Here is a 22,628-nt window from a genome sequence, read left to right as displayed (position 1 = left end):
AAATAGGCCTAGTCTCGAGCATCCGCCTTCTGACCTGCCAATATATAGATACCTTTAGACTTACTTGTGTGATTATGGCTCCTCAGGCACCGGGATACCGGCCATTATCCCGTCAAACACGGAGAGATCCGGATCAAGTGTCCAAAATCCCGGAGATAATCGGCTCTGGCGGAGAAGGTCCTCGTCCATGAGACCTTCTGCTGGCATTGGGAGGTCCATGTTGACCTGAGACGGTCGAGACAGACCAACCACCTCGGCTACGTTTTGTAGATTAGCCGCATGTCCAGTAGGCTGGCCATCCATTCTGGTGATTCGATACTGCTTGCACATGGCCTCCAGCGCATACCCGTATACGGTCGGCCGAGTATCGCCTCTCGGGCCCAACGACTTCATGAGTGAGGCCAGATCTTGAATCATCCGTAGAAACTCTCTCTGATTCTCCAGAGTGACTACATCACTCCTTAGAGCCCGGAGGACATATAAGCCCACATAGGCCATGAGCACAAAGGCAAAGTCGCAGAGATAGCGCAGACGATCCTTGGATATCGGCGACAGGCTCCCGATCCAGTGTAGGAAATCCCGTGCTGCATCAAGGCTCTCACCCACCGCAATATAGAGCTCGCCGGTCTCACCAACCATGTGTGTCAAGAGGTGAAAGCGTGTGAAGAAGTAGTGGAAATACAAGTGTCGACCTTGGGCCGCGCCTAGAGAACCGCACCGGTTAGCAAGGGGTTAAGGAGAGAATCCCAAAAAAAAGGTCCGCGTACCACCAGACAGGAACTCTTGCCATTCCGCTTTCCAGAGATCCAGTGCCTCATACACAGTTTGTGGGTTGCTCCCCTGGATAGCAGAAGCTCTTTCCCACAGCAGACAAAGCTCGCACTCGCCCAGCAGCAGGCGAATGCGCGGATGATGGACCGTCTGCTCCAGGGCTACCTTGACCCGGAGAAGCTCAATTGAGCCAGAGAGGGTCCGAGGACAGCCGTGAATGACAGCGCAACTAGAGTTCATTAGTCGAGGGAAGCCTGCAGTAAGTCAAGGATGGGGGTCCTACTGATGGCTCATTGTGTACAGCCACACCACCCACACCAAAGGCAGCTTATCACTGGATACTTTGTTCAGGGCACAGTCAACGCCAATCTTGCACTTTACAGCGTACGCCTCAGCGATTCCCTTCAGCGTGAGCATGTCGAAGCCAGAATCCCCCTGCCGATGATCGGGACTGGGCCCGGTCGCTTCGCAGCACGAATACAGAACAACAAGGCCCTGCATGTTCTCCAACATTGCTGCACTTGCCTGATCTCCAGTCGGCTGAAGAATCAAGTCCGAGACCAGCCGACGCAGAATGCGACATATGCGATCACGCAGGGCGTCGGAGTCAGGAAGATAGCGCGCAACGGCATTAATTGCGGCCAGGACGTAAAGCGGCTCGGAGGGGAGGCTGTTGAAATCAGTCGCATAGAAGGAAGGGATGAAGGGAGACAGTCGCTCGCCAAACAGCTTGAAAAGCTCTTGTGCGTCAGCCAGGGTGATGCCGGCCTCCATGAGACACGCTGAAAGGCCGGCGCGATCGCCGGGGCTGGCTGCCTGTCGACCCCCTGTGCATCGCCGTCTTTTGTCACCAGTACTGTGCCCATCCGACGGAGTTTGATATCCCCCCGCCCAGTGGTGGCAGTTAGTTTCCAGCTCCTGCACACTGGAATAAGGTGTCGCATTAGGCAGCAGGCCTGTGGGTCGCGAAGCTGGCGGTTGGGGACGCGTTCCCCCGCCGGAACCTCCTGTGCTGACCGCGTCCAGGCTGCGATTGCGAGCACTCGAGGGACTGCGGTGAAGGTGTTCCTGATGTTCCAGCGTCAAAGAGCCGTCGGAGGGAGTCAGCGGAGGCTGCTGGTGGTGGTGATTCTCGGCACGGGGCGCAAAAGTGCTGGTCGTAGCGAGATTCATATTGGGGGGCTCGAAGATGCAATCGCGGCCGAACCTCGCACAGCGCTCACAGGGGGCTGGGCCGCCTGAGCATTTCATCTGCTTGCTGTCAATTCTCACGAGGAGTCGCAGATCCTCTTCGCAAACGTACCTTTTGCTGGCGACAACGCGAACATGCCTGGACAGAGCGCCTGGGGGCGGCATTGACGGCGGCCATGATCAGAGCTCTGCTCGAATGGATACAGCAGCGGATGTTCTCCTATCCAGAGGCCAGGATTAGGCCAACGGGGAGATGAACTGCCTGCCCGGGGTGTTGCTGGGGGTGGATGGGTGGCGTGCGGGCAAGAATCCTGCATCCACCCCCCCACAGAAACACACAAACTCGACAGGCCTCGGTCTAGTGCTGGCCGAGCAGCCTGGCTCGCCCATTCTGTCACAGGCTCTCGTTCGGCCCGGTCTCTGATTTGCCAAGCACTGCGAATTTGATCCAGTGAAGTGTTCTCGTATCATTAATCAACGCAGCCTTCTGCCAATATGATCATCCGTACCGGGTCCGGCCCGGTCGCCACAGCCTGGGGAAAGGTTAAGCAACCAAGCAACCAAGCATCCTTGCAAGGGGCATTTACCAGTGCTGATAAATTCCGGCCGATGTCATAGCCACTTGGTGTCTTGCTGTAACCCAACTGCATTCTGACCCGCCATGATGGGAAGCGTTCCGAGCACCTCCAGCTGCAGCAAGCTCGACGCTCCCCAGGTGCCAGGCGCAGTCATCACCTCCTTTGTCGCCGCGGAGCTCCATGGAATCAGTAACTCCTTTGTCGGCGACAGCATCAATGGGCCCGTCGCCGCGAGCGACCTCCGAGTCTGCGACATCAACGTGACGCTGACCCACCCGGGCCTCGATGACGAGGTCAACTTCCAGCTTTGGCTCCCGCTAACCAGCTGGAACGGCCGATTCCAGGCTTTGGGAGGTGGCGGCTATGCAGCAGGCGCGAGCGAAGAGGAACTCGGCAACGCAGCCGCCCATGGGTTCGCGGTGGGCACTACGGATGGCGGTGGCTTGGGAGAAGACCAGGTCACTGTCTCCCCTGATATCCTGAGCCCCGAGGGAGAGATCGATCTCGGCACCTTTTCCGACTTTTCTGCACGCGCCCTGCATGAACTGGCCATCGTGGGCAAGGCAGCCTCGGCCAGTTTTTATGGCAAAGCCCCTCATCATTCCTACTGGACTGGTTGTTCGACCGGCGGCCGTCAGGGCTACATGATGGCCCAGCGCTACCCAGAAGACTTTGATGGGATTGTCGCACACGCTCCAGCTCTGCGCTGGCCGAGCGTTGTTACCAGTCTACAGTGGCCGCAGATCGTCATGGACACTTACCAGCACTACCCCAGAGCTTGCGAGTTCCAGTACTTGTTGAACGAAACAATCGCGGCGTGCGACGAACTCGACGGTGTGAAAGATGGCGTCGTCGCGGATCCCTTCAACTGCCAGTTCCACCCCCAGACACTCGTGGGCCACTCCGCCAACTGCAACGGACAGAATATCCCCATCTCGCACAACACCGCCGACATCTTCCAGCACATCTATGACGGACCCGTGAGTCCAACTGGCAAACCCCTCGAGCCGGGCCTCACGTGGGGCACCACTCCAGCTTATCTGGCCGGCACACTGTCCCTCGGCGATGTCAGCGGCGGCATGGACTTTCCACTCTCCGCGGCCTGGTTCTCGATATTCCTGGAGAAGAACAAATCCTTCAACCTGTCCTCAATCACAACAGACGACTTCCCCAACTACCTCTCCCAAGCCTGGGCCGAGTACGGCGGCCTCATCGGCACATCCAACCCGGATCTTAGCCCCTTCCGCAACCACGGCGGCAAACTCCTTACTTGGCACGGGTTGGCGGACGGCCTTCTCACAGCAAAGAACACGCTTATCTACCGCGACCAGGTCGAGCGCGTCATGGGCGGACCAGACACTACCAACGCGTTTTATCGTCTCTTCCTCGCGCCCGGGGTCGACCACTGCGGAGGCGGCAATGGGCCTGTCCCGACCAACACCCTTGACGCTTTAGTTGCATGGGTAGAAAAGGGCAAGGCCCCAGATGTATTGCACGCCGAGTACAAGGACTCCAGCGACGCTACTGTGACTCGCAATATCTGCCGCTATCCACTTGTGGCGCGGTATGATGGCAAGGGGGACCCGAACAAGGCGAGCAGCTACTCCTGCCAGAGCTCGTTTGTATAGAGCCGATGTGTCATTAATTTCCTCCCTTCTGATTTGTTTACGTGCGAATTATGGCAGATAGATAGAAGAGGCGTCATGGATGCTCGCCTGTAATTTTTTAATCCGGGGATGTCCACTAGAGCTGAGCTGATAGATCTGTCAATATATATTTCGCAGACTCAAACTGGAACCCTAACCTTGCATAAGCCTAAAGTACATTGGCGCCAAAGTTCAATTTTCTTTCACTGCCTTTTCTTTTCCTTTTTTTTTTTTTTGCCCCTTCATTTTGTGACATACTCTCCTAGTACCACTTTTATCGTTGTCGACAAAGTGCACGCGTACACCAGTGGGAGCTTGTAGAGCCCGTAGTGTAATAACGGGGAGACTGAGTTTCACCAACCTGGTACCTCTCATTACATCATCATTCCCAGATCCTTCGTACTATTCCTCTTCAATTCAACCCGGATCTAACGTTCAGCAGTTGCCTTGCGTCCGGGCCGGATGAGGTAGTCGTGCACCTGTTCGGCAAGGTCCCCGCAAGTCAGTAATAGTGTCATCCGCCCGTCCCTGCCTATCTGCAGGTCCAGGCTAAACCAGGAAGACTTGGCAGCGCCACAACTCCTTTCCCAGAAAAGACTAAACTCAATCGGCGGTTTACCCCAGACCGGACGTCGGGACCGGGGGAGTCAGCTTAGTGAGGGGGCTTGACCAGACCAGAGATGGTTACAGGCTTCCAGATTTTATATTTATTTCCAGAGGAGGATGTCAGGCTCTGCCTCTTAGACTACCAGCAGCCTACCTAGGATCTCGGTAGTGGATTTGGCCCCCTTGGGCTCTGGATACCTATTTGGGAACACATGTGGCTGCTGGTTCCCCACACCATTGGCTATATGGAAGAATTGTATATCAATTGGATATCGAGAGGTATTCGTAATTTGGGCTGACTGATGACAGATTGGATCGGAAGATGTAGTTCTTGCCTCCGAAGATACGAAGAAGAATAGTGTACATGCAGTTCCGACAGACCCACAGGTATAACGACTTAAGCTATATATTTGAGGGGTATTGTGTTACTGCAGACTCATAATGGCTTCATATACGGAATATTGATTTTTCCAAGCTTGTGTCATCTCTAGGATTTCCTATGTTGAGAGACGGAAAGCAATTATATAACAAAGTGAGGATGTTATGCGCAACATCAACAGGGAGAATCGAAATAAAAACAACAGCAAAATAATATTGGACGGTATAGGGCATCAAAGAGTAAATATAACGCCCCTATACCAGGTATTGTACATGCCTTGGAAACCCATCGGCTAATTGAAGTCGAGACCTTCGAGGCAAGCCACTATCGCAAGCTGGGGATATCTAGAGACGGAAGTTCTCAATATTCTCGCTCCAAAAGTCATACTGCTTAGCTCGGAAGTCATCTGTGGTAAGCTCATTCTTAAATCCCTCCTCATGGACCAGCTGAGCGTCGGACGGGGTATACTTTGGCCACTGGATCAGCGGGCTGGATATTCCACCGCCATTGGGATCAAGGGTGCTTATAAATGATATCGCATAGCGCTGCTGGGTCTGAGCCGGGACAGTCGAGACATTGGAGAGCAGCACCATCCCATCCGAGCCGTGGAAGGAGCCGAGAGGGTTGGAGCCATGAATGGCAGAGTTCAGATACGAATAGCATGGCACATGCGAGCAGACATGCTGCAGGTGGAAGCGGCGTTCAAAGATGAAGGCAAGATCGCCCAGGATCGCCGCGAGGCGCTTGAACTGGCCAAAGACGTTGTACTCGAGCCCGGTGCGGTATGGGGAACCACTTATCCCGTTGTCGTCGGGGTACTTGGAGACTAGAGTTTTGCTGTCTTGCTCGTGGCCCGGGAAATAGGTGGCTATGTAATCCTTCAGCTCTGCGTCGGTGGTGATATTTGCCTGCGTCAACGCGAACAAGGTGCCCTCGTCTTCTGTGTCTCCGCTCAGCACGGGCACTTTGGCGAATTTACCCTGGCTAATGGCGGCGTCAGGGCTGACGGCGAAGAATTCGTCTGAGGGATCAGGACGCGGGAAATAAGGCAGGTTGATGCCCAAGTGGCCATATTCTGTACTCAGGCTGTATGCGGCCTTTTGCAGCACTTTGGCGTCCAGTGCTCGCAGGCAGTCAAGGCTATTATTAGTACCGCTGGAACTGCAGCCTGCGCGAGAAACCACCGTGTCATACACGTCTTGGGCCTTGGGGTGGTCTACAGGAAGGGCAGGCAAAATAGACCCTGATCCCAGCATGACGCCGCGGAAAAGACCGTCGGCGTTGCCTCCGTTGATCACTGTGTGATCTAGTGTGGACATTGACCCTGCACTGAAGCCGTAGAGAACCACTTTGTCCGGGTCCCCGCCGAATGCAGCGATGTTATCTGTATCCAATTCCGTGGTTAATGCTAGGTCCGACGCTTAGTGTGTATTGGAGGCTGTATTCATACCATGGACCCATTCGATAGCCAGTCGCTGATCACGCAGTCCCAAGTTCGCATTGCCAACCATCTCCTTGCCCGGCAAGAAGCCGAACGCACCAAGGCGGTACTGGATGGAGACAAAGATAAACGGCAGGTCCATTTCGGCTGCCTTCGCGACCAGCGTGGTGCCGTCGTTCCCATCTTCGGCACCGCCGGCGGCAAAGGAACCGCCGTGGATAAACGCGACCACGGGCAGCTTTTTGGTGCTGGGGCGGGTGGCTGGACGAAGGACAAGAAGCTTCAGGCAGTCCTCGGACCCGGTAGAACCGTCGGCCTGCACACACACGGATGCGGTCTTGGTGCCATCTAACTCGCCAAAGTTCGAATCGAATGGCTTCGGACGCTGGAATCGCAGATTACCCACCGGGGGCTGCGCAAATGGGATTCCCTTGAAGAACTCGACGTTGTCGCTGCTTCCACCGATAATGGTTCCATTGGCGATCTCGACGGAGGGCGCACGTTTCTCTAGAGCTGCTAGAGCCACCGCAGCGAATGCCAGTAGTTGAAGCTTCATGATGATTAAGGAACCTTTGCACTGGATATTCAATTGGTATTGATTGTGCCTCGATTTAATGGTGCTACTGTTGAAAGGCAGTATATATATACATTTCCATCCGACTGAATAGGTCTGCTAATCCAGCAAGGGTCAACATGCATGACCAGCCGACTGACATCTGTCAGTGTGCTCCCGTTAGCTCGTTTCCGGAACCGGCCCGTACGATCTCAGCTTCGAATTGCAGTAGACTATCACACGGCGAGTATATTAGGGCCCGAAGATCTTCACGGCACACAGTTTCGGGAACTGTATGCGGCAGTTGATGCGGGATTTGAGTTCTTAGCCAGGTTGCAAACCGTTGAACTTCTTCACGGGCCCATGAAGATATACCGCGGTGCTTCCAATAGTAAGGCACAGGCACCGCCATATCTCACCGAGGTTCATCACAGGATCCCAATAACATGCAAAGTGGTTACCACTTGTCTGTTACCCCCGCAGAAAGTGGCACCAGCAGCCCAGAAAACACGCACCAATCCCTTGCCGGAGGGGTTTGCCATTCATTCAACCCGCAGCGGGGTTAGGTTGAATTCGGGTTAGATTCAACGGGTTGGTGTGGGCTGAATTAGACAACAGTGAACCCATGAAAGACTTGAATACTAATAACTAAGCAGTGACAAGTTCCAAGTTATCATAACACCATGTAGACGCGTTGTATAGGTCTCCAGGATAGCAGTCTAGAAGAGAATCTGGATTTGTGTGTACTGCCCTACCAGGGCGACCATCACACTTTGTCGCCACATGTCTGTAAAGTAGGAAAGGGGTTCAAGCACCCGGAAGTCCAACCACCAGTAGCCTACTATCAAGCCGTCATATCCCAGTTCCTACAATCGGCCATGACAGTCCTGCCTACAGCAACTGAGTTACACAGCACAGGATATTGGGAGCAGGCTGCATACGGGCACACAACTTCAGGGCCCTAGTAACCATGGGTCAAGTTCGAATTCTAATTCGAACCGGAGAGCCAGGCAAGACTTTCTTCTCCGCAATTACCGGGAGTGTGTGGGGTCCCCACATTTATGAGCGTGAGTCCTCCCCTTCGTTCGTCCCTGCAGTTAAACCCTGCAATATATTTTCCTGCCGAGATTATCTTCATATCACTCTTCTTTGTCATAGTGTCTTATCTTGTATTCGTGCACGGCACGCACGCGATGCAATGCAGACTTCGCAGCTTGTCCAGACCGTGTTGCTATGTTTTGTTACTCTGTTCATGGCTCTGCGTGTCTTTACGCGGTTGGGGCTTATGAAGGCTCTTGCGCTTGATGACTACCTGAGTATACTCGCTTTTGTGAGTTTCGGATTCTTGCTACGGATTCGGAAGCGTGCTGTGCGTCCACTCTTGCTAACCACTTCCGCAAAGTTTGTATACATTACGCGCGCAATCACCCTCTATGTCGGCTTGGGAGACAGCGAAAGGGTAGCGGCTGGTGTTAAAATCATCGTGCGTCGCTCCCATACCCTTCATCTTGATATGCCTGCCAATGCGGCCAGGATATCACCCTGCTTCTCCATAAAAAGTCCGCTAACCCACATTGACAACTTCTAGATAGCCAACTGGCTCATGGTCCTTTTCTACACAGCCGGAACATGGATAATCAAGCTCTCCTTCTGTGTCACGCTGTACAGGATCGCGCTGAGCAAAGCCCTGACAGGGACGATTATCCTCCTCGCCATCGCCACTACGATCATCACCATCTTCGAGTTCTTCTGGATCCTGTTCTCTTGCGAGCCCGTTCGCAAGCTCTGGGAAGGACCTGCTGTTGAGGGCACCTGCCATGTACAGAACACGTGGGGAATATCGCTCCTAGTCCACGCCGGAGTTCTGCTGGTCGTGGACCTTGTACTAGGCATCGTTATTCCTGCGGTCGTGCTCCGCAAGTTGCAGATGCGCATGCTGTTGAGAATTTCAGTCGGCGTTACGATTGCTGTTGGGTCGCTGTGAGTATTATCCCTATTATCTAGCAACATACATGGATCCGATGGATCGTGCATCGATCGTGCCCCCGATGTTACAAATGCCTGCCACTGCCACTATCGGGCCTGCTTTCTCATTATGCAGCCAACCGCAGCATTCACGTAGCTAACCATGCCTCCGGTGTCGAAATCAGTGCAAGCATCGCAGCAATCGCCCGAATATACTTTACCTACCGCCTTTTCCAGATCCCCAAACGCGCCGCGGAGAACCTCAACATCTGCATGGACGTTGAGTTCGGTGTCAACATCATCTGTACTGCCGCAATGACGCTGAAGCCTCTGCTTTGCAAAACGGGGATCCTGACCGCCTCTACTGTGTCGAGATCGGGGCCACAGTCTGTCCTGATATTCCCTGGCCGAAGCGCGCGGTGTGGGTCGGGAGAAAGAGGGTTGCGAGTTCAGGACGAGGAGGAGATTGCTATTTGGTCTGAGGCGCAGGCGGGGGGCCTTGTTGTGCTTGAGGACAGGTTTTCAAAGGTCTCAATTACCAGCAGGTAGAGTTCGGTAGATAGTCTTGTTTTGCCTCTCTCTCTTTCTCTTTCTTTTTTCTTTTTTATTTTTCTTTTTATTTTTTTTTTTATTTTTTTTTTCTACTTACTCGTTTTTCTCGGCTTTATTTTAACCCTTTCTTACTTTAAAAGTTGAGACTTCACAAGATGAGAATCACTACTATAATTAACAGCTCAAAATTGCCCACTGTAACAGGGTTGCCTGTTGCCTGAGGTCCGGTCCGAACACGCCCTGTCCGGCCCGAACGTTGCCGCGTAAATAATTGTATAGTTGTTTCTGGGCACTTGGCAAATAATCTGCTCATCTTGCTCTGGTTTGATTAGTAGGAAGACCTGTTGCTGTTGCACATAGTTCGCGTCTCGCACTTTGACACCACTCTGTGAAGAATCCAGCATGCACTGTAGCCCTAATGGGTGAACTTCGGCTTAACTGCCTCCCACCATTTATAGTTAGCTTATAGTTAGTTAGTTTATTAGCATGACCTAATCAATCTCTATGCTCCAGTATTGAGCAACTCCTAGGGGGCGGAAAGCTTTGCCCTTGAGAGGTTGGTTATGAAAAGTAAATGTGATGTTTAAAAGGTATAGTGATAATTACAGAAATGAATAGTGGTGCACAGGGAATGAATAGCAGCACTATACTTTTTCTGACTTCCCAGTGCTTGTTGATGCTCTAAGTGTTTCGGATAAAGTTCGACAAACTATTCAGGCCCATTGTACTGGGATGATAGGTGGTTTGCAGGCTAAGAATGTGATTACTTCGGCAAATGAGCAAGATGCCATGAATGTCAGAGCCGCACTTGCACATTGCCTCATAACACTGTTGTCCGCTACTCTTTCTACAATGAACGACAATGGCCATGTCACTCTCTTTGGAAAATGTGAATAGCCTAGAATAATGCTGTAGTCCCACCCGACGTTTCAGCCAGGGACTGGGCGTCGGAGGGCAAATTATCCTCTTGGGTAATTGATTCAACTCCCCTCCAACACCACGAGGCAATAGATTCTGTTGATGATACAGGTGATGTCAGGTGGAAGGTCCATCCTCGCAATAAGGCTGAATGTACTCACCCCACCACCATCTGTCGCGTCATTTAGCCGGCACTTGTTCTGGTTCTAGACTTTAAGTTCTGAGATGAAACTCAACCTCAGACTTACCCACATTCCGCCTCGGATTTGGACACCATAGTAGGGGCTTAGTCCTTCTCGGGCTACTGGCCGCGTCCGGACAGAGTAGAGATCACCGATCTGAAACGCCGATCCCAGGAACTTTTCAGCTTGGCGTCGTCTGAGGCATTGAGATGAGGCCTGAGCTTGAGTGCTTCTGCCGAATCCTCAAACATCCGCAATTGCTGGATTATGGACTCTTCTGGCTAAATAGAGCTGCCAAAACAACGATATAAATACCGGCTTCATGTCCCCCAACATCACCCTCCCTCAACATCGCATCTCATAATCAAACACCAACAAACCAGCAAAATGATCCTCTCGCGCATTCTTGCCCTTGGGGCCGCAGCTGTCGTGCCCGTATTGGCTCTGCCTGGCGTCAATGGCGATGCCATGCTCAACCTTTACAAGCGCCAAATCTCCGACTCCGAGACTGGCACCAACAACGGCTATTACTATTCCTTCTGGACTGATGGTGGCGGCTCTGTGAGCTACACCAACGGTGACGGGGGAAGCTACAGTGTCACCTGGCAGGACAGCGGCAACTTTGTCGCTGGCAAGGGCTGGAACCCGGGTGAGGGCCAGTAAGTCCTCACATGACACCCCATCTTCATCATATATCCTATATATTGCAGTAACTAATCTACGTGCGTAAAGGAGCGTGACCTACGACGGCACCTGGGAGCCCAGCGGTAACAGCTATGTTTCCGTGTATGGCTGGACCACCTCGCCTCTGATTGAGTACTACATCGTCGAGGCATTCAGCACCTACGACCCTTCCAGCGAGGCAGAGGAGCTGGGCTCGATTGAGAGTGATGGCAGCACTTACAAAATCTTCAAGACTACTCGGACCGACGCGCCCAGCATCGAGGGTACTGCTACTTTCACGCAGTTCTGGTCTGTTCGCGCCGACCACCGCACCAGCGGCACGGTTACTGTGCAGAACCATTTTGATGCTTGGGCTCAGAGCGGCTTGGAGCTTGGCACCCACAACTACATGATCCTTGCTACTGAGGGATATCAGTCGAGTGGCTCGGCTTCTTTCACTGTCTCTTAAGTCCATGACTTATTATTCTTTCGACTGAACAGTATGAGCTGGATCATATGTGAGCTACGGGTTGGTTTGGTACTGTGAAAGTATTCAACATGCTTGTGTACATTAAATGTGACCTTAGTCGATGTTGCTTAGAATAGAACACTGGTTGTTCTTATGGTTTTGATTTGATGGGAATCGCGTAGTAATGCGTATGCCAAGCAGGCCATTGTGTGCGAGGAAGACGAAAGCATAGTAGACAGTATATAAAGCGTCATATATGTAGGAGCCGTGATCTCCGACAAGCCGAACGATAGGTAAGCCGAAAAGGCACGGAAGAGGTGCTACCAAACACATTTCCGCTGACATGATGTTCTATTATACTTGGCAGGATGAAAAGACGCCTATAAGGAAGCCGAGATGCTGCCTATTATAGAGGATATACCAAGCTAGTTAGTGAGGTAAGGAACCACTTCACTGACCGAGCGATTGTGGTCTTCGCACCTCTTCAAGAAAGTAGGTACAATACTGAGTACCCTCTATAGAGAGTGCGTGTCAGAAGACCATAAATAACTATCTGTTTCTCCTAGACTAGGTAAAGAAAACAGAATCGCTACGAGTGTAGTAACTAGGTCTGTAAGTATATAGTAATATCAGGTCTCTATTGACGGGACAATAAAGGTAATCTTGTAGGATGGTCAGTTCCTTGAAATCATTTCCCATATAAATATATATATGTCCATTGCTAGTCAACTATTTTCACTGGAACCCTCTACGAGCTTACGGCTATAAATGCTACTTTAGAGACTGATAGGGCTTGTGAAGATTAATGAGTATATAAGTATCATATGACATTTATGTAGATAGACTCCTTTGACCTGGCCACTTGCTCGTACAGCCTTGATAGTTGACGCTTGAGTGTTTTCAAATCAAATTAAACCATAAAGCTCAAGGCATACTATTATTCTAAGGGTCCATTCTTTTCATCGCAGCTCGAGCTTGCAGCGCCTCCTTATCCAAGTCATCAATTTATTCAGCCGAAAGAGGAAGGTCTTGGCATATTTATGCAATTCAGGTTCCATGAGGTTCAACTCGTGGTCCGAGACCTTGGAACCTGAGTCGGACCATCTCGAGGCCTAATAGCATTAACCTTAGACCACTCTCCAGTGAAATGTATCTGGAGCAAAGATACACACAGCCGCAGTCCGCCTTGCTTCTGGGAGGGAAAGGAGCCTTGGCTGCTGTTCGACCTTCTGGATTCAGCCTCGCCGCACCTCCCAATAATATTTTGCGAGTCTTGTGCACAAAGAGCCAATCAGACAAGCCTTGAGGGAATGTGCATGCAACATTGACGTGGAGGTGCAGCACAGACCCCCCATGCTTACTGTCAGCGGGGTATTCTTGATAAGATCCTGAATTAGGAAGACTTTATCTCAACTCTCTCAACAAACGTGCCCGCACTCACCATGTCCTTTGGGTTCAGTGTCGGAGACTTCCTCGCCGGGGCAAGCCTGGCTTACAAGCTCTACAAGTCGCTCTCGGAAACGAAAGGCACATCAAGAGACTACCGAACTTTGACTTCGAAGTTTCTCATCGTGCACAAAGTCCTCCTCCAAGTTGAGCAACTCCGGGCGGCTAACCAACTTGCCCAGTCGACTTTGAATGCCGTCCTCTTCCTTACCAACGGAATCAACGAGGCGATGGGTGAGTTCATGGTCAGATTGGACCATTATCGAGAGGGTCTACAGACAGGGGGATCTGGAAAGCCGGTTAAAGACATTTACTTGAAAAGTAAATGGTCGTTGAAGATGCCTGACGAGGTGAGAGCATGACATTCCCTGTGGATTCTTAGGAAACGTGCTGACAACCAGCCTTCCTGTAGATAAAGAGACTCTCCGAGATCCTTAATTCGAACTTGCTGTCTCTCAGCATTCTAATACAGATGGCCTGTTGGTTCAAGTACTGCACATCTATACTCAGGAACGAACAACATCACTAATACTAGATGTAGCACTGAGAGCCAACTCGGATATTCAGTGAAATTTTATCGAGTAGGTCAGAGTGAAGGCTCCTCCAAGTGTGGCTTTCCGCATGTTAAATTATGTGCCACTCTCACAAATAAAAGCACAAATTGTTCAAGCCCCAGTAAGTGCTGGTACTGTAACATGGTGTGGTGCATGCCAGCTAACTTCCGGTTAAGACTTTGGCATGGTGCCCCGAGCCAAGGCCTCAGACTTTTTTAGGCCTGGCCAGGTATTCTCGGTGGCTGTTGAAGGAAGGCTGTTGCTGCATACAACAGATACTCATACAATGATTAATTGGGGAAGTCTGCCATTCGAATGGGTCCCTTTGAAATCAATTCCAAACATTCATGAGCGTGAGAAGGAACGAGCTATCCGGCAGAAGAAGAACCTCAAGGATATTCATAAGCTCCCACTGGCTGCAATGTTCCAGTTCGGGAGTGTCCTAGACGACGGTCGAGTTCGATGTCATCTCTGTTCAACCAAGGCCGTGTTCCACAAGGCCTTTTGGGTTGACAACCACTTCAGAGTAAATCACAACGCGCAATACCTTGAACTGCGGGATAAGTCAAGCCGATATCAGAGGCATAAATATATAGGTTTAGATGAAATGGGTACAGATCGCCCTGTGCTATCCAGTGGTCAAATCGAGGACCTCGTCCGAAAACTCAGCGATTGGCTCCCTGCCAGCAACGCACATGATCCTTGGGTTGGATCCATTATGCTTCGCCGGTTTGTTGTTGTCCGACAGGGCACTGAATCCTGCCTTTGCCTTGGTATACACACGTGCGTACTGTGCAGACTTGCGGCACATTTACCATGACTGACCATTTTCTACATACAGATATGCTGGAAGGGGAAGCTCTGACCAACCTGACCAAGAGCTCTTTTCTATACTCCACTCCTCAAAAGATATTCCCCCTTTGTTGCCGAAAGAAAAAGGCATCAAACTTCAACCCATACGCCTAAAAGCCGAGCATCCATCCACAGCATTGCCCAGTTCTGCTCGGATCCACTTTGGGCGCGTGTATGAGGTCCAGCATGATGTGGGTCTCAAGAGCATCGGTTTAATCCATGACTCGTCCATGGAAGCGCTCACCTCACAGTTTGATGCTCACTGCCAGACAAGGCCCATAAATTCCTCTGATCAGGGTGCAGCAAGCACTGCGGAAGGAGAGGCTTCGGCAGATGCCACAGTCATGCCTGCAGATTCCCACATTGCTAAAGAGATCCGCGACAATGTCAAGTCCATCAACGGTATTGACTCGGCCTTGCATGCTGGGAATATATTCACCCCGAGGTCCTGGGTAGATGAGCTAAGGATGTACCTCGGCAGGAGTTGACGGAGCAAGCGGATCTAGTTTCCCCATTTCATGATTTTCGGCCGGATCCTATACCTTACTTGAGCTTTCAACTACGCCCCAATAGACATTCACAACCTGCCCTGAAATCCTATACCTAACCTGGCCTGAACCTCCTGGGTCTATGTCACGGCTAGACTTGTACACAATCGAGTTCGGTCGAGTTTAGGCTTATATAAGGTCCTGTCACGGCCCAGGCCGGACCAGGTTATGGGACTAGCCCTAGCCCTAACCCACAGGCGGTATCCGGCCGTATGTATGACCGGATTAGGGTCCACCCGGTTTGTTAGACATGGCTAACCCTAGATAGACTATAACTAGATTAAAAAAGATTATATAATTATATCTCTTATATAGCTCCGGCTGAGCTATAGATTTTATAAAAAGTAAGAATAAGACTTATTTTCCTATAGCTATAATTTTAAATTCTAGAATCTATTATTATATATATAGTATATGTGAGGCCTCCGCGAGAATACTGAGTATTCGCAAGCTGAGTCAGCCTGAAGCTGACTCAGCTAGAGAGATATTCCTTCACTTCGCGAAGGGCATATACTCAGAACTTTAGTATTAATCTATTAACTATTTTTAATTCTTAAAATCCAGCTTTATAATACTATATTTCTTATTATTAGGTGTATTATACTCTTTTATACTATTTATAATAACCCTAAAGGCTAAGGACCTTATAATTTTAATACTTAACTTTATATATAGTCTATCAGGGGTAATAATATCTAATATATAATCAGGTTCACAAGCACTAGAATAATAATAAAAATCTAATATAATATATCTCTTATAAATAAATCTTATAATATCCCTAAGTAAAGAGTCCAAGTCTTTATAAACTACTTTATATATTAGTTATAAGACTACTTTAACTCCTTTATAGTAAGGCCTGGAAGTCCTACCGCTAGAAAAGCTTTATAGATAGATAGAATAGATTAGAAAAATAGAGAAGTAAAAAAAATTAATTATAATAATCTAATATAGATCTACTATACTATAGATAATAAGAAAATATAATTATAATAGATTTATCTTATCTTTACTAGTTCTAAAATACTTCTTACTATTTAAAATACCTATAAAAGAAGAGTAGTACTATATAACTAATTATATAAACTACTATAGCTTTATATAAAAGATTAAGATATATAGAGATACTAGTAATTACTTAGATAAAGATCTTCTTTATCTTATAGTATTCTATCTTAATTTAACTTTTTAAGGAATATAGAAGTTAGAGTTATCTATAAAAAAGAATCCTATATAGAATAATCTTTATAAATTTCTATAACTATAGTTAGGAGATCCTGTAGATAGACTTTATATAATATAGAATAAAGCTCTTTATATATAAACTATAAAAAGAGAAAATAATTATACCTATTTATAGTACTAGTATAAATAGTAGTTAGAATTTAAGAATAAGAGCTTAGATATTAATATTATTATATTATAAATATTCTTTAAATCTTATCTAGTAGCTATTAAGTAAAGGATTTATAAATAGCTATAATTCTTAACTACTCTTATAGAATTAGTATCTTTTATTATAAAACTTTAACTAAGTCTTCTAGTACTACTATAAGAATAGTTAAATTAAAAAATAAAATCTATAAATTAATTATTATAAAAAAATAGTCTCCTGTAAAAAAATAAAAAGAAGTTTAAGATCTTATAAAAATATAATAGACTAGAATACTTTAAGAATAAAAAGAAAGAATTTTCTAATAATAAAAATTAGAATCTATAATACTTTAATTATAATAAGCTAGAATATATTAAGCTAAATTACCCTAGATTTATAATAAATTAAGTATTAATTATATAATAGAAGGACCTTATAATTATAGTAGTAATAGATATCTAATAACTAGTTATTAATAAGGACTAATTTATAGTAGAAAAAATCTTCTTAATTATAAAGATTTCCTTACTAAATAATATTATAATAGATTATAAAGTATTAATAAACTATAAAAATACTATTAATATTATTCTATCTCTTCTTATAAAGTAAGTAGAATAGAAACTACTCTTTTATTAGATCTATATATAAGTAATAAATAAGAAGAAGTTACTAAATTATAGAATTATAGAGATAGAGCTTAATCTCTAAGACTTATAAAGTATATAGCAGGCCTTCTATATCCTTATAATAGTATCTCCAGATATAATAAAGATAATACTAAAGATATTCTAGTTAATAATCTATAATTTAATTATAAACTAGATAGCCTAGAAGTATATTTTTAATTTATAAAAAATATTAGTAGATATTATCTCTATAGAGGATTTTAAGATTATAATCTATAATAATTAAAATAAGATTTTTATAATAAGTATAATAGATATTTAAAATATTATTATAGATAAAGAACTACTAGAGTAATATAATATATTTATAAATATATTCTTAAAGATAGAATTATAGGAGTTATCTTCTTATTATAAAAATATTAACTTAAAGATTAAACTAGAAGATAAAAAGAATCTATTATTTAAATTAATATATTATTTTTCCCTGCAGGAATTAGCTATAATATATAAATATATATAGATAATACTTATAAAGAATTAGATCTAAATATTTAAATCCTCTGCAGGTGCCTTTTTATAATATATAGTAAAAAAAAATAGTAGTATTTAAATATATATAGACTTTTATAATTTAAATATAATAATACTAAAGAATTAATACCTACTACTATTAATTAATAAGATAATTTTATAACTAAATAGTATAAAGATCTTTATATAGCTAGATCTTTATAATATCTATAACTAAATCTAAATTATAAAGAGAGATAAGTAGAAGATAGTATTCTATATAAAATATAGATTATTTAAGTATTTAATTATATTTTTTAAACTAACTAATACTCCTATAATATTTTAAGAATATATAGATTAGATATTCTATAACCTGCTAGATATTATACTAGTAATATATATTAATAATATTATTATCTTCTTATAAGATATAGCTAAATATTAATATTATATATATAAAGTACTGAAGAGACTTTATAAGACTAGACTATACTATAAATAAAGTAAGTACTCCTTTATAATATAATAGATTAACTTTTTAGGGTATATTATTACTCTATAAGAGATAGAGATAGAGCTATTATAAATAGTTATTATTTAAGACTAGCTAATATTAGAGATAGTTTATAATATTCTAGCCTTTCTAGATTTTATAAACTAGTTGTAAGGCCTCTGCGAAGAAGACTAAGTATTCGCAAGCTAAGTCAGCCTGAAGCTGACTTAGCTAGAGAGATACCTCTTTACTTTATAAAGAGTATATACTTAGAACTTTAGTATTAATCTATTAATTATTCTTAATTCTTAAAATCTTACTCTTGTAAGACTATATTCTCTATTATTTAAGTATATTATATTTTTTTATACTACTTATAATAACCCTAAGACTAAGGATCTTATAATTTTAATATTTTACTTTATATTTAGTCTATCAGGGATAATAATACTTAATATATAATAAGGCTTGCAAGCCCTAGAATTCTCTTATAAAGTAATAATTTATTCTTTATAAATAAACCTTATAATAGTATTAAGTAATAAGCTAGATTTTTTATAATTATCTACTATAACTAACCAGAAAGGTAGAGTAACCTTTTTATAATAAGACCTTATAGATTTACTGCTAGAGGAGCTTTATAGATAAATATAGAAGATCTATAATATAGAAGAATAAAGAGAGTTAATTATAGTAATCTAATAGAGAACTAGTATATTATAAATAATAAAAAAATATAATTATAATAGATCTATTTTCTCTATACTACCCTTAAAATACCTGCTACTATTATAGATACCTGTAAAGAAAGAATAGTACTATATAATAAATTATATAAATTACTGTAGCTTCATATAAAAGATTAAGATATATAGAGATATTAGTAACTATTTAAATAAGAATCTTCTTTATCTTATAATACTCTATCTTAATTTAACTCTTTAAAGAATCTAGAAGTTAGAGTTAGCTATAAAGAATAATTCTATATAAAATAATTTTTATAAGTTTTTATAATTATAATTAGAAGACCCTGTAGATAAATTTTATATAATATAAAGTAAAGCCCTCTATATATAAGCTATAGAAGATAAAAATAATTATACTTATCTTTAATACTAGTATAAGTAGTAGTTAAAATTTAGAGATAAGAGCTTAGATACTAATACTATTATACTATAAATATTTTTTAAATCCTATCTAGTAGCTATTAAGTAAAGGATTTATAAATAGCTATAGTTCCTAACTATACTTATAGAATTAATATCTCTTATTATAAAGCTATAACTAAGTCTTCTAGTACTACTATAAGAGTAGCTTAATTAAGGAATAAAATCTATAAACTATCTATTATAAAAGAATAGTCTTTTATAAGTAAATAGAGAGAAGTTTAAGATTTTATAAAAATATAATAGACTAGAATATTTTAAGAATAAGAAAAAAAAATTCTCTAATAATAAAAATTAGAATTTATAATACTTTAATTATAATAAGCTAGGATATATCAAGCTAAACTATCCTAGACTTATAGTAAATTAAGTATTAATTATATAATAAAGAGACCTTATAACTATAATAATAATAGATATTTAATAACTAGTTATTAATAAGAATTAATTTATAATAGAAAAAATCTTTTTAGCTATAAGAGTTTCCTTATTAAATAGTATTATAATAGATTATAAGATATTAATAAATTATAAAAATATTATTAATATTATACTATCTTTTTTTATAAAATAAGTAGGATAGAAGCTACTCTCTTACTAGATCTATATATAAATAGTAAATAAAAAGAAGTTATAGAATTATAAAATTATAAAGATAAAGTTTAATTTTTAAAATTTATAAAGTATATAGTAAATCTTTTATATTTTTATAATAATATCTCTAGATATAATAGAGATAATACTAGAGATATTCTAGTTAATAATCTATAATCTAACTATAAATTAGATAGCCTGAGAATATATCTTTAATTTATATAAAATATTAGTAGATATTACTTTTATAAAAGACTTTAAGATTACTATTTATAAAGACTAAAGCAAGATCTTTATAATAAGTATAATAGATAATTAAAATAATATTATAGGTAAAGAGCTACTAGAGTAATATAATAAATTTATAAGTATATTTTTAAAAATAGAACTATAGAAGTTATTTTCTTATTATAAAGATATTAACTTAAAGATTAAACTAGAAAATAGAAAGAATCTATTATTTAAATTAATATATTATTATTCTCTATAAGAATCGGCCGTGATATATAAATATATATAGATAATATTTATAAAGAGTTAGATCTAAGTATCTTAATCCTCTATAAGTATCCTATTATTATATATAGTAAAAAAAGATAGTAATATTTAGATATATATAAACTTTTATAGGTTAAATATAATAATATTAAAGAATTAATATCTACTATTATTAATTAATAAAATAATTTTATAACTAAGTAGTATAAAGATCTTTATATAGCTAGATCTTTATAATATCTATAACTATATTTATATAGCTATAGGAGATAAGTAAAAAATAATATTCTATATAAAATATAGATTATTTAAATATTTAATTATATTTTTTAGACTAATTAATACTTCTATAATATTCTAAGGATTTATAAATTAGATATTTTATAACTTACTAGATATTATACTAATAGTATATATTAATAATATTATTATTTTCTTATAAGATATAGTAGAATATTAATAATATATATATAAGATACTAAAGAGGCTTTATAAAGCTAGATTATACTATAAATAAAGTAAGTACTTCTTTATAATATAATAGATTAACTTTTTAGGATATATTATTACTCTATAAAAAATAGAGATAGAGCTATTATAAATAGCTACTATCTAAGACTAGCTAATATTAGAGATAGTTTATAATATTCTAGCCTTTCTAGATTTTATAAACTAGTATTATAGATTTATCTATTATTATATAAAGATTACTATAGATTTAACTAATTTTTTTTATAAGCTAGCTAATAGCCCTGTAAAAACTATTAAAGATTAGAGTTTAGTTATAATAATTAAAGCCTGTAAGGCAGTAAATACTCTTAAGAAAAGATTTATAGAGATAGTTTAGTTAAATTATTTTATTAAAAATCTACTCTTATAAGTTAAGATAGATATCTCTAGTAGAGAACTCTTAGGAGTTCTAACTTAATTATATCTAAATATAATATAGAGGCCTGTAGTATTTTTCTTATAGAAATTATTATCTAGTAAAATAAACTATATAATAAATAAATAAGAACTACTAACTATTATAAAATTCTTTTATAAGTAAAGATACTACCTATAAAATAGTTTATAAAAAGTTAAGATAATTATAGATTATAAAGCTTTAATAGTATTTTAGTTATCTTAAAAAATACTTTTATAAATATAGATTTACTAGTTCTAGTTCCTGGTAGGGTTTAGATTTTAGATTATCTATTATATAGAAAAGTTAAATCCTATAAATAGACTCTCACAGTAAATTAATTATATAAAAAATAATTAATATAAAAAAGACCTAAATAGTTATATAATATAAATAAAATAGAGACTACTTTTATAACTAGAATTTATATTTAAGCTAGTTATTAGTAAGAATCAAGCCCTTAAAGTTACTATAGTAAATAATAATTATAGTATAAGTATTATAAAGAATATAATTTCTTTTTAGTTTAATAAAGACTAGCTTATAGCTATAGCTATAGTATTCTTAGTATAACTTCTAGAGTTAGAGTTTTTATAAAAAAAGATATAGTAATTTTATAAAAAAGAGAGACTATTTTAGAATAACTTCTTATAAAAGTTACTAGAGAGTTTACTAAAACTCTTAAAAAAAAATTTATTTATAAAAAAAATTTAAAAGATAATTTATAACTATAAATATTATATAAAGAACTTAGACTAGTATAAGAATACTCTATAACTATAATATTATTAGATTATACAGGATAGGCTTCTTTATAACTAGAGAAAATTATATATTCTAGACTATTACTAGCTATAAATAGAAATTCTTATAAAGTTATATAATAATCTAATTATAGGATACTTTATAAAAAAAAAAATCTTAGAATTAATATAATAAAGATTCTTCTAGTAGAATATATAGAAGTTTATTATAAATTACTATAAGATCTATAGTATTTACCAGGGATTATAAATATTATATAAAAAGTAATAAGAATTATTAAAATCTTTACTAGTCCCTATAATATTTTAAAAATAAATTAGTATAGATTTTATTACTAATCTACCTATAAATATTAAATATAAGAACTTAGG

The 22,628-nt window shown here is 41.3% G+C and overlaps 6 protein-coding genes across 6 annotated transcripts; 4 read left to right on the top strand and 2 right to left on the bottom strand.

Moving 5' to 3' along the window:
- Positions 1-72: 72 nt before the first annotated feature.
- On the bottom strand, positions 73-2,127 carry ASPVEDRAFT_119336 (Zn(II)2Cys6 transcription factor domain-containing protein; the record flags this gene model as incomplete). Its single annotated transcript, XM_040805685.1, has 3 exons — positions 73-704; positions 768-1,000; positions 1,055-2,127. The coding sequence occupies 3 exons, from the start codon at positions 2,125-2,127 to the stop codon at positions 73-75; spliced, it is 1,938 nt and encodes a 645-aa protein (XP_040661518.1).
- A 499-nt stretch (positions 2,128-2,626) lies between these two features.
- On the top strand, positions 2,627-4,168 carry ASPVEDRAFT_121166 (uncharacterized protein; the record flags this gene model as incomplete). Its single annotated transcript, XM_040805861.1, has 1 exon — positions 2,627-4,168. The coding sequence occupies one exon, from the start codon at positions 2,627-2,629 to the stop codon at positions 4,166-4,168; it is 1,542 nt and encodes a 513-aa protein (XP_040661517.1).
- A 1,347-nt stretch (positions 4,169-5,515) lies between these two features.
- ASPVEDRAFT_22794 (uncharacterized protein) lies at positions 5,516-7,168 on the bottom strand (the record flags this gene model as incomplete). The annotated part of the gene is made up of 2 exons (XM_040809497.1): positions 5,516-6,579; positions 6,622-7,168. 2 exons carry the CDS (start codon positions 7,166-7,168, stop codon positions 5,516-5,518), a joined length of 1,611 nt encoding a protein of 536 aa, XP_040661516.1.
- A 1,249-nt stretch (positions 7,169-8,417) lies between these two features.
- ASPVEDRAFT_77535 (uncharacterized protein) lies at positions 8,418-9,679 on the top strand (the record flags this gene model as incomplete). The annotated part of the gene is made up of 4 exons (XM_040816402.1): positions 8,418-8,495; positions 8,568-8,648; positions 8,754-9,145; positions 9,316-9,679. The coding sequence occupies 4 exons, from the start codon at positions 8,418-8,420 to the stop codon at positions 9,677-9,679; spliced, it is 915 nt and encodes a 304-aa protein (XP_040661515.1).
- Positions 9,680-11,135: 1,456 nt separating this feature from the next.
- ASPVEDRAFT_156541 (glycoside hydrolase family 11 protein) lies at positions 11,136-12,083 on the top strand. The gene is made up of 2 exons (XM_040808529.1): positions 11,136-11,441; positions 11,515-12,083. The coding sequence occupies exons 1-2, from the start codon at positions 11,170-11,172 to the stop codon at positions 11,912-11,914; spliced, it is 672 nt and encodes a 223-aa protein (XP_040661514.1). The 5' UTR covers positions 11,136-11,169; the 3' UTR covers positions 11,915-12,083.
- Positions 12,084-13,329: 1,246 nt separating this feature from the next.
- On the top strand, positions 13,330-15,636 carry ASPVEDRAFT_35092 (uncharacterized protein). The gene is made up of 5 exons (XM_040810919.1): positions 13,330-13,710; positions 13,773-13,849; positions 13,902-14,035; positions 14,091-14,697; positions 14,756-15,636. Exons 1-5 carry the CDS (start codon positions 13,357-13,359, stop codon positions 15,252-15,254), a joined length of 1,671 nt encoding a protein of 556 aa, XP_040661513.1. The 5' UTR covers positions 13,330-13,356; the 3' UTR covers positions 15,255-15,636.
- Positions 15,637-22,628: the final 6,992 nt, after the last annotated feature.

The sequence above is a fragment of the Aspergillus versicolor genome, assembly GCF_001890125.1.
Source record: "Aspergillus versicolor CBS 583.65 unplaced genomic scaffold ASPVEscaffold_1, whole genome shotgun sequence".
NCBI classification, from domain to species: domain Eukaryota; kingdom Fungi; phylum Ascomycota; class Eurotiomycetes; order Eurotiales; family Aspergillaceae; genus Aspergillus; species Aspergillus versicolor.
This window is presented reverse-complemented; position numbering and strand designations above follow the sequence as displayed.